This window comes from Culex quinquefasciatus, chromosome 1 (assembly GCF_015732765.1).
Source record: "Culex quinquefasciatus strain JHB chromosome 1, VPISU_Cqui_1.0_pri_paternal, whole genome shotgun sequence".
In the NCBI taxonomy this organism is placed as follows: Eukaryota; Metazoa; Arthropoda; class Insecta; order Diptera; family Culicidae; genus Culex; species Culex quinquefasciatus.
In genome coordinates this window covers 35,466,608-35,478,917 of record NC_051861.1, presented here as the reverse complement: position 1 = coordinate 35,478,917, position 12,310 = coordinate 35,466,608, and the positions used below count along the sequence as shown (strand labels likewise).

The 12,310-nt window shown below is 35.4% G+C and overlaps 1 protein-coding gene across 1 annotated transcript in view; it reads left to right on the top strand.

Moving 5' to 3' along the window:
• The window catches only part of LOC119769508, a 198,193-nt gene extending 187,558 nt beyond the window's left edge, over nucleotides 1-10,635 (top strand). The window contains exons 6-7 of the mRNA XM_038262225.1: nucleotides 8,007-8,414; nucleotides 10,283-10,635. Of these exons, the coding sequence (XP_038118153.1) occupies nucleotides 8,007-8,414; nucleotides 10,283-10,635 (761 nt within the window). The remainder of the gene's footprint in view (nucleotides 1-8,006; nucleotides 8,415-10,282) is intronic.
• The last annotated feature ends 1,675 nt before the right edge of the window (nucleotides 10,636-12,310 follow it).

Here is a 12,310-nt window from a genome sequence, read left to right as displayed (position 1 = left end):
CTTCAAAATTTCAATGAAAATAGAAGTTAAATCAACTGAAAACCATCTTAAATGCATTTTTCTGCATTGAAAATGCATGATTGGGCTGCATCAAAAATATTATAATTTTTATGAAATTCCAATGCAAAACTTTTTTTTTCGCAAAAAAATAAAATTTTCGTCAATACTCAAATATTTTGGAAACTACCTTTTCATTCAAATGTTGACACCATTGTGTGTGTGTGTGTGTGTGTGTGTGTGTGTGTGTGTGTGTGTGTGTGTGTGTGTGTGTGTGTGTGTGTGTGTGTGTGTGTGTGTGTGTGTGTGTGTGTGTGTGTGTGTGTGTGTGTGTGTGTGTGTGTGTGTGTGTGTGTGTGTGTGTGTGTGTGTGTGTGTGTGTGTGTGTGTGTGTGTGTGTGTGTGTGTGTGTGTGTGTGTGTGTGTGTGTGTGTGTGTGTGTGTGTGTGTGTGTGTGTGTGTGTGTGTGTGTGTGTGTGTGTGTGTGTGTGATCCAATCCAATACCCGCTAACCGGTAGTGATATTATGGGAAAGTATAGTTTGTATCAGGCATTGTATATGCCGAATGCTGATACAATTTATCTCAGTCCCGGGTATTAGGTGGTGATAGCACTCGCGCTGCTTCCAACGACCCGTTTCAGAATGACAGAGCTCCTTGCGGTCCAATTCCGAGGTCGCTGGGCATTGTTCGGCCCCGCCTAAACATAGAAGCAAGCATCTGAAGGAAACTCTATATTTAGACTTCCAATCCCGTCAGGCAAATCAGGGATCAGCGCGTATTTAATATGAGAAGATAACATGTTTCAACACTACGGATCAATTCACTGTTAGAGTGTAAACCTTCTGATGACCGACTGCTTAGCGTCCCAGACCACAAATCCAGAGGTGTGAGTTCGAATTCCACCTGATTCATTTTCGTTTTTTTGTTCATATTCAAAGTTCAAATTCCTGATACCAAATTTCAAAGGTACCGGCCAGGATTTGATCCCTGAACCTTCTGCTTGTGAAGCAGAAGCCGTAACCATTAAGCCACGGAGCCGGTTTCATTCAAATGTTGAAACCATGGCTCGTAAATTCAATTTTCAAACTTCTTTTTGCAACGGCCTAATATGAAAATTTATTAAAAACAAGCCTTACCCGAAAAACTTCGTCTTTTCCTTTTTTCGTTTGTTGTGTGTGTGTGTGTGTGTGCAACCAACCAAACGGGACCACGCGGTCGCTTCTTACAAATTGAGTTGTTTCCATGTATTTTTTTTTTTTTAGATCTACATTCTATACATGCAAATAACTCGCATAGGCATTTGGAAGGTGTTAGCTCTGCCGAGCTTCGGTGACCCATTTCTACGCTGGCTAGCCGAGCGCGAGGTCCCTCCGCTTTTATCGACAAGCCCCGCCCTAAAGAACGTTTGCACCAATCGGGTTCAAACGTTATTTAGAACTTCCGAACCCTTGTCAAATGGACAAGGACCCAGCGCGTATATAGTTTGATAGTAACAGTATTCCTAATTCCAGACGTCGCTCACCAAGCCGTGATGGCCTAGTGGTTAGCATTTTTGCTTACCAATCCAAAGGACGGGGGATCGAACCCCGACTCGGGCGACTTTGATTTTTCGTTCATGTTCAGAGTTTCAAGATTAATATTTCCTATACTTTCTCGTTGGGAGCAGATGGGAATCGAACCCAGGACCATTCGCTTAGAAAGCGAACACCGTAACCAGTCAGCCACGGCCGCTCTTAAATTCTTAAATTCTTAAATTCTTAAATTCTTAAATTCTTAAATTCTTAAATTCTTAAATTCTTAAATTCTTAAATTCTTAAATTCTTAAATTCTTAAATTCCTAAATTCTTAAATTCTTAAATTCTTAAATTCTTAAATTCTTGAATTCTTAAATTCTTAAATTCTTAAATTCTTAAATTCTTAAATTCTTAAATTCTTAAATTCTTAAATTCTTAAATTCTTAAATTCTTAAATTCTTAAATTCTTAAATTCTTAAATTCTTAAATTCTTGAATTCTTAAATTCTTAAATTCTTAAATTCTTAAATTCTTAAATTCTTAAATTCTTAAATTCTTAAATTCTTAAATTCTTAAATTCTTAAATTCTTAAATTCTTAAAATCTTAAATTCTTAAATTCTTAAATTCTTAAATTCTTAAATTCTTAAATTCTTAAATTCTTAAATTCTTAAATTCTTAAATTCTTAAATTCTTAAATTCTTAAATTCTTAAATTCTTAAATTCTTAAATTCTTAAATTCTTAAATTCTTAAATTCTTAAATTCTTAAATTCTTAAATTCTTAAATTCTTAAATTCTTAAATTCTTAAATTCTTAAATTCTTAAATTCTTAAATTCTTAAATTCCTAAATTCTTAAATTCTTAAATTCTTAAATTCTTAAATTCTTAAATTCTTAAATTCTTAAATTCTTAAATTCTTAAATTCTTAAATTCTTAAATTCTTAAATTCTTAAATTCTTAAATTCTTAAATTCTTAAATTCTTAAATTCTTAAATTCTTAAATTCTTAAATTCTTAAATTCTTAAATTCTTAAATTCTTAAATTCTTAAATTCTTAAATTCTTAAATTCTTAAATTCTTAAATTCTTAAATTCTTAAATTCTTAAATTCTTAAATTCTTAAATTCTTAAATTCTTAAATTCTTAAATTCTTAAATTCTTAAATTCTTAAATTCTTAAATTCTTAAATTCCTAAATTCTCAGAAAATAAATTAATGTACTATTATTTTGAAATTTTAGATATTTTTTATCAAATTATGATCACATTCCGATTTAGGTCTTGATTGAGCTATTCAATTAAAAACGCTTTTCAAAAGTTTTAAATAAACAAAAAGGTGTTGATATGCCAACATTTGGTGCTTGATGGAAATGTATGCTATTGTCCTATGTACGCAAGAAATAAGTTAGATACATCTTGGATTTAAACAATCCAACTTATCCTTTTTGTAATGTAAAAAAAGTAGAACTCTAAAAAAGCAAAGTATCTACTTCCTGCTAACTGAACATTTATTTGCATTGTCAATGGGCTTGTTTTAAATGTTTGGTTTAATCAACTTAATTATTTATTGTTGTATCACCTGTGTGGATCAAACGATCCGCACACTGAACAACAGTGGAAATCCTTCAACGAGACCTATTGCATCTTAACTCATTTTAATAATTAACACCTTCTTTCCCTTAAATAGCCGTCCCTTAACTTTTGTTTTAACCTGTTTGCCAAAAGAACGCGAGACAAAATACCTCCGGTAATGAAACAATTCTGGAACGAACTTTTTCCACAATGCATTGGGCACACGTGGTTTGTTTTCTTACTGTCACCCTCCTTCCAGCAAACATGCGGCCGCGCGCGCGTTGATCAAGTATGCTTTGCGCGATGCTCTGTCAGGCGTCGGTTTGATTTATTAAGGTACCATATCAGGTTTTCTGGCTTCGATTTTTTTCACCAATAAAATTAAAATGGCGGCTTTAGGAAAAGAATTCGGGAAATGGTTATTTAGAGAGAATTGTAGAGAGGATCTAGGAGCATCGTTTTGATACATAAAACAAACCATTTACCTGCCATTTACGCAAAATAAATGCAAAAAACCAACAACACTAGGGCAAGAAAAAAATGTAAAGGCTCTGTAGGCAGACTTAACTAAAGTTTAAAAAATTTCAAAAATCATTTTTTATCGTGAAATTTACTCAGCTTTCACATGAAATCAGAAGCGAAGCTTTTCATGATCATAATCTTGAGATAAATCGATTTTAGTGTAGAAACTCCTCAAAACAGTAAATTCTACTTAACTCGGTTTAGGATGAGAATTCGACCATGCCGTAGAAGACTTTTTTTCATGTTTCGGGGTCCTTTAGGGAACCACCAAGTACCGCATCCATGAACCAAACACCCTGTATATAGATCTCGCTTAATTTTTTTGTGAATTATGAAAAGTTGAGTATTTTTACATTAAAAAAACGTTTTATGAAAATCAAATTCGATATAGCGAAAAACTATAACAAAAATTGTTCTATTGATACCCGTATTGGGAATTATGAAAATTTTAGTATTTTTGATGAAATACAGTATTTTGTGAAAATTTGAGTATTTCATAATACAAACCTAGTAGAGCGGAAATGCTTCACGGCGTGTTTTCTAGAACAACCTTTTCAGGAAAAAATAGTCATCGCAACTTTCAAATGTGTCTTATCAGCTTTTCAATGCTTCTTAGAGGGAAATGTTTCATCGAGACATTTTGTTTTAAATTCCTTCATTATTTATTGGAAACTTTTTAATAACATTTTAAGAAACTTGTCAAATGATGTGTTTTATGTTTAATTTACTCATCAAAATGTGCAAAATAAGACAAGAAAAAACTTGTGGAAGGTTGCAAAACGCTAAACAATTATATTTTAACTGAGTTTTTGAATATGTGGGATTTATTCAGTAAGTAAAATCATAAAACCGTATTTAAATTAAAAAAAAAAAAACTAAAATCAATAAGACTGTTACATCATTTTGTATACCTATATCACGGGTCTGCTCTGATTTAGCTGATACAATTAGAAATTTTGCAGGTGTGAAATTAGCCAGGGTGTTATTAGATTTTTTGAATGTATATGATATTTCCTTAAACAAAAATGAATCAAGAACATAGATACAATACATGATTTAGTATCGTAAATGTACTACAAATTACTGTTGCAAACTTCAAAAGTAATATTTTCATGAGTATGAAGTAAAAATAAAATTTTATAAATATTTAACTGTGTAAGATGTATTCAAAAGTTGCAATAAAATTCGTGTGTTTCAACTGAGAATGTTGAAAACACCTTCAAAATTTGTTTTTGGTTCACACAAAAATAAAATATAAATTTAACAAAAAATCAAACAGAAGCCTTCAAGCAAGTTATTTGAACAAAACTCAAGGTACTTGGAAATCGTTTTTAAAAAGATAAGACTTTTAAAATATTGTTGATTCTTTGATCATTTCCTACAAAGAAACTAAACCTTTCATACTCATGAAAAGTATTTCTCCTGAAACTGTCCACAGTAATTTGTAGTTCAATTTAGAGTAAATAACATGTTTTGGCATTGATATCCATGCAACTGGTTAATGATTAGTTAAGGAAATATCATATTTATTCACAAATATCAAGTAATACCCTTAACAATCTTAAACCTGCAAAAATTTCGGTTTTATCAGCTAAATCCAAGCTAATTCAGTGCAGATGGCTGGTATTTATACACCAAAATTATGTTATAATCTACTAATTCTTGTAAACATATATTTTAATACGGTTTTATGATTTTATTTCCTGAACAAATTACACATATTCAAACAATCGATTAAAACTTAATTTTTAAAATGTTTTTCGATGTGCAACCTTTAACAAAGTTGTTTCTTGTCTTATTTTGCATATTTTTATGGGCATATGACACATAAAACACATCATTTGATAAGTTTTCTGAACTGTTATTGAAAAGTTTCCAATTAATCATGAAGGAATTTAAACCAAAAAACTTAAAATAAAAATATCTCAGAAATTTCTCGATGAAACATTTCGCTCTTAGAAGCATTGGAAAGCTGAGAAAATTTCCTATAAGGCACATTTAAAAGTAGCGATGACTATTTTTTCTCCTCAAGGTTGCCCAGAAAACACGCCGTGGCTAACAAGCTTTCGTTTTGTTTGATATTGCAAACTATGATAATTTGAGTTTTTTTTAAAAGGCGGTATTTTGTGAAAATTTTAATATCTGAGCAATTCTCTACCAAAACCGGAAATGGATTTTATTTGTATTTTTTGATTTGGCTCAAACTTTGTGGGGGCCTTCCCTATGACCAAATAAGCTATTTTGCATCATTGGTTCACCCATACAAGTCTCCATACAATTTTGGCAGCTGTCCATACAAAAATGGTATGTAAATATTCAAACAGCTGTAACTTTTGAGTGAATTTTCTGATCAATTTGGTGTCATCGGCAAAGTTGTAGGTATTGTTGAGGACTTTTGAGAAAAAATAGGTACACGGAAAAAAAATTCATTTTTTTATTTTTATTTTTTTGAATATTACGCCCATTTAAAATGCTAGTCTAGATTTAAAAAAAATCAAAGTATTTTTTTCGAAAAGATCGGAAAATTTCACGAATGTTTCATGTATCAACATTGAAAATCGGACCATTAATTGCTGAGATATCGTCATTAGAAAATGGTGGGCTGTTTGGGTGAGACTTAGAAAACTTCAATTTTCGTGTTTCTATTTCTTTAAGCCGCTGTATCTCAGCAACCAGAGGTCCAATCTTCATTGTCTCTTAGACAATTTTATAACAAATTTTATGAACTTTTCAAAAAAAATATTTTTAGAAATGGTCACTCATGGTCACTATTTTTAAAAATTGAAAAACTGCAAATATTTCGCTAAAATTAAACTTTCGGTGGCTATATCTTGAAAACGGAGCCCTTAATCAAAAAATCTGTAAAGTACTTTTTGATTGCAAATTCAATTTTGCATTAAAAAATAATGTCAAACTTGTTTTTGCATAAAACTTCGATTTTTTCCAAAAATCACTATTTTTTCAAAAATACATAACTCGGCGGCAGATTTTTTGACCATGTTTCTCTATGGCTCAAAAGTTGCGGATTTTTGTCCCCTAAAACATATCAAAAAATCTCGAAAATCAAAAAATAAGTATTTTGGGAAATTGAGTTTTAGTGAAAAAAAAGTTGATAAAAAAATCTCCAAATTTTTTTTTCCGTGTACCTATTTTTTCTCAAAAGTCCTCAACAATACCTACAACTTTGCCCAAGACACCAAATTGATCAGAAAATTCACTCAAAAGTTACAGCTGTTTGAATATTTGCATACCATTTTTGTATGGACAGCAGCCAAAATTGTATGGAGACTTGTATGGGTGAACCAATGACGCAAAATAGCTTATTTGGTCATAGGGAAGGCCCCCACAAAGTTTGAGTCAAATAAAAAAATACAAAAAATAAAAATGGTCGAAATCGGCCGATTTCGTAGAGAGTTGCTCTCTAACAAAAAACCCTTATAAAATTGAAAAAGCATACACAATTTCGCTTCGTTTGATATCAAATTTGTAAAATATTTAATTTTTAGTACATTTAACAAAAAAAATCTTGTTGAAGCTTTGTAAATTTTACATGATATAGTTGGAACAAGTTAATCTTAGAAATATTTTAGAAATGAGTTATCGTCAATAAAATTATCGTCATTAGAATTATCGAAACGACAACGATAACCTCGACTTTATCTTTAGATTTCAAAAATAAATTTAAAAGTCGTAAACTTCTTTGCAAACCTGGCTGATCTAGGTCATCACAGGTTCAAAAAGTAATTTTTTGTTGAATTGGCTCATTTGTAATAAAATTATTTAGGGGTAACATACATGAAAATCGGCAATATAGCTATTTGTAGTTAGCTGTTTCAAAAAACGGTTGCCACGATATCTCAACACTGATTTGACCAAATTGGCTCAAAATTTTGGTGAAGACTCGTTAAACCGGTCCCGTGTGCACGACGAAGGCAGATTTTCAAAAACTTTATTTAAAAAAAGATAAAAATATTTTTATGTTTTTCATATTAAAAAAGTCAGTCAGTTTTTGATTTTTTTATTTTTTAAAAAAGCAAAATTTTAAAATCAGGCTTCGTCACGCAAACGGAATATGTCTTGAGAGTCTTCACTCAAAATTTCAGCCAATTTGGTCCATCTCATCCCGAGATATCAAATGGAGCGGCCGTGGCTGACTGGTTACAATGTTCGCTTTGTTAGCGAATGGTCCTGGGTTCGATTCCCATCTGCTCCCAACGAGAAAGTTCTCTGTAGTTTTCATTTCTAGTTTTTGATGATTGTATAATAAGTCATTCAGAAACAGCTTTCCAAAGAGTTGAATAAGATTTTTTATGACTATTTTCCAATTTGTCTTTTTCTTTCATTGTATCTCAAAAATATTTTGCATTTTTCGCAATTTTTCATGAACCTAATTTAATCACTGCAGCACCACCAATAACCACAAGTGCAAGCTTCGAGCACATCACACCGGAGATTATCGGGCCAGGCCATCAGCAGCAGCAGCACCGGAATCGATTTTCCCCGTACCGCCAGCACAAACAAGTGCCACACCTGCCACAAAGGCCGACGCCGCCAGCGAGCGGAAAATCAACGCAGAATATTTATGAAAATGTCCCACCGGCGGCCATCGACGGTGGTGATCGGTTTCCGCAGCCGTACGACGTCATCAACCCGGACCCGGAACGGTACCGCTGCAAGCGGGCGGTCAAACGGCCACTGCCGAGAGTGCCACCACCGCCACAGGCCATCGAGTATGGGGAAGAGGATGACGATGATGGCCACCGGAAGAGCTCGCTGACCAGGGTAAGTGTGTGGATTTTAATTTTGCAGCAGAGTTTGAAATTTGCAAATTTCTTGCAAATTTTCAAAATTTCAAAAAAAAATTAAATTTTAAGTGAAACCTCAACTATTGAAACATTTTTGATGACAAAAAAAATCGATAAAAAAAATCAACAACATCCTATAAATCTAAACTCTCAAGTGAACACTGAATGTCGTCGAATTTTCGACTATAGAAAGGTCAATTTGTTTGGAACGGTTCAAACGTGCCAAATCGGTAAAGCTACAGCTCTGCATTGCAGCAGAACCGTCAGTATCAGTAACGGTGGATTTGTGTGGTGATTTGCATAATATTCTATGCTTCCCGTGGCAGTTTCAAAGGTTTTATCATGCGATTTATTTGCGAGCGTTGGGTTTGAAAATGTAATGGATTGAAAACAGGGATCGATGCACTACAAATCAAGTAAATCTTTTAGGATGAAAATAATTTCAATGAAAAAAAAAATAAAATTTAACAAATGGGTCATTCTCTGCTCACTCACACAGCAAGTGCCCCTTTCAAGTGGTAATTTTGATCCCTGTCGTGAACGAAGTGTGGTACGACCCCGGTATTTTTAACATTTAAAATACCTTTGTCATAGTCTTATATCTCCTTAAACGTGTTTTTTTTTTCATCTCTGTTGTACTCTTCATTTTATTATTAACTGTTCACATTCATTTATTTTCTTCAAATTGTTTTACATTTTTGCAATGAAAAGAATGCATTTGGGTAAAAATGAAAAAAAAAATCACTTTAACAACTATTGCTAACTTTAAACTAAAAAAATAAATTCAGTGCAATATTCAAAATAATTATAACGACTAAACTACAAAATGTATTTTAAGATAAACCCTCCAAGCGTTCTCACTTGTTCTGCACGAGTTTTGCAACCACGCAGAGTTGTTGTCATCTCGATGAAAATGTTCAGAAGTTCTTGTGGTGAAAACAGATCACTACTGCCTTCATCCGTTGATGCTGGTTGGTTTTCCCTCTGTTGCTGACTGAAGTCTGGAGGTGTTGAATTCTCTGCAACTTTTTGCCGCTGATTTAACGGTAATAGCTGCAGATTTGGAACCACTCGAACAGATCCCGCTCCTGGTGACGCCAAAGCAGGAAAATCCACGTCCGTGAATGTTAATGGTGTTTTGCGACGATTTGGTTGGTGCCTCGTCGTCGCTTGCTGCCGAATTTTCACAAACTCAGCACATTTTGGGCAGCTTCGATTCTTGGTCGAATGGTTGCCACCGCCATTGAAGCATTTGGCATCGATGTTCTCGTTGATTGTGTTGCAAGCTTGAGTTTTGTACTCACATCCGTAGGTTGCACAACGATTCTTGATGAAACAGTTCCTTCCACCATGCTCAAACTGCAAACAGTTCAAACATTGCGTCACGTCATGGTGCACTGGACGATAACTAGGCTTAGTGATTTTTCACGCTCGAATATTGCAAATTTCGCGGAACGATACTCTAAAAATCTTATGTTCAAATCACAGAAACTTCTTATATTTTATTCTTCAATAAACTAGAAAAAATCTTCAATAAATTTGAACGTGACACAAAAAAAATCTACTAATTTTCAAAAAAGGGCTCTAAATATATTTTTATCGATTCCTTTCGCTCCCTCCGAAACACCCAACAGCTTCTACACGAAGTGCGGCGCCACTCCAACAATTATGGAGGCTGTTGGAGCAAGATTGAATCCCCGGCGAGACTCTCTGGGCGGGTTTATAGAAAACAAACAAATTGTACACTTTAACTTCCGGAAATGTCTGACCACAACACCAAATCCAAATCCAAAAAAAAAAAAAAAAAATAAAAATAAAAAAAAAACTACGTCAACTCTAACTTGTCTTGAGCTCTTAATTCTCCTGGCTCCTCCAGGAACGCCACGACCAGCACGGGTCGCGAAGCTTGCTCAGGTTCAGCGGAATGATCACGTGCGTATCGGGAGGCTCGGCGTCGCCGCAGCGAGGCCGGTTTCGTTCCCTTTCCCACGTGTCCCGAGACACGTTGCTCGACGTGACGCGCTCGGTAGACGTCAGCAGCACGCCAGTTCGTCGTCCACGTGCACCAGCACGGGTCTCGAGCGACGGTTCGCTCGTTCTGCAGCAGCCAACGGTAGATGGCGCTTCTCCCGTGTCCGCAGACACACCGACTGGCCGAAAACACTGGTTTGGATTCCACAATCAATCCCCGTTGCCGCACGGCGGTTTAACAGCGTGCAGATCGGTTAATCGCACGGCCCACAGGTCCCCGTCACGTGTATCACTTTAACGCGCCCTCCGGCTTCGGTCCTCCCCAGTTGATCTTCTTCTCGCACGTGTCCCAAACAAGCGTATCGACGTCGTCACTCTGGCTCCGGCGTCGGTTTTCCACGTCGCAAGCCGCCGTTAGCCAAGACACACACCCGTCGTTCGCCGCTGCCAGCCGTCTTTGGGACGACGACTCTACACCCAAAACTGGCAGCGCTAGTCCGAGAGAATGATGGTCTCGAGACGAGAGAATAGTGGTACCATTCACGGACGCAGAGAACACAGCTCGAGATGGGCGATAGAACTATTCTCTCGAGGTTCATTTGCAAAAAAAGTTCATCCGTCAAACAAAAAACCAAAAGTGTCGACAACGGGAATTGAACCAGAGACCTTTGACAAACCAATCCAATGACTTAGCTGCCTCGGCCACCACAGCTTGGTGACCAAGGAGAAGCCAGAAGTCGATGTATGACACTTGTTGGAGATTTATTGATTCAACTAACGAATGAACTCATTTGTTATGATGGTGTGAGTTGGTACCATTATTCTATCGATTTTGGCACTGAGCCCTCAATAAATTTTGAGAGAACGATTATCTCGACTCTGAATTTTGGGTGTACTTCCAAGATGGCGCTCCTCCGAGGGGTCCAAGCACCTGTTTCGGCGACTCGAGGTTTGGCGATGATTTTCGCGAGTGCAAAGGGACGGTTGCTCACAGAATTTTCCGACGCTCACGCGTGGGCGGATGCTCGAACGTGGGTGGCGGAGATGTATCGGTATACCCAAAATTAGGTAGAAAGCCATGATCGTCTCCCCTGTCCCTCGTGTGCAAAAGCGTTGGGAAAATAGCAAATCTTACTCCCAACTCGCTGGATGCTGTGGTCATACGAACAAGAAAATTAAATGAGATCTTACACCCTTACCAAAAATCATGATTTTTTGAGTTCCAAATCCCACTTTTCATACGACTTTTTCAGTACAACCCATATAACCATTTTTATGGTTGTAGTACCTCAATTCAAAAAATCGTATGAAAAGTGGGATTTGGAACTCAATAAATCATGATTTTTGGTAAGGGTGTAAGGATTCAAAGTCACTCATTTGCAATTATCGTCCGCCACTATAGCGCTGCGGCTGTTGAGGGGAGGCGCAAACGAAAACGTATTTTGGAATTCAAATTGATTGTTACATATTTTGAAATAAAATGCAGATCATGCATATTCTCATTTATTGAACTGCTTTTTTGAAATATTGAACTAATAAAATTAAAAAAAAGCGTTTCGCTGCTTTGCTTTATTTTATTTAATTTCATATCAAAGCAATTTTAACAATCCAGCAAAAAATTTATTAAAAAGGGGAAGGTGGGGCAAGACGACCATATGGGGCAAGAGGAACAATCGCTCGTAAGGCCGTAATTTTTACAATTTTGATTATTTCCAGTATGAGGAATTGTTGCTAGCAATGCAATTAGCTGTTTCTTCTACCACATAACCGCTAAAACGACTTAAAAGCCACGGGGCATAAGATTGAATGAAGTTTTTTTTTTCAAAACCTTTGTTTGCTTATAATAACTGGAAAGTACAAAATAAGGCTGAGGGTTCGTTTTAAGGCTCATTTTATCAAAATGCTATTTTTCCTAGATCAGTAGTGTCCTACC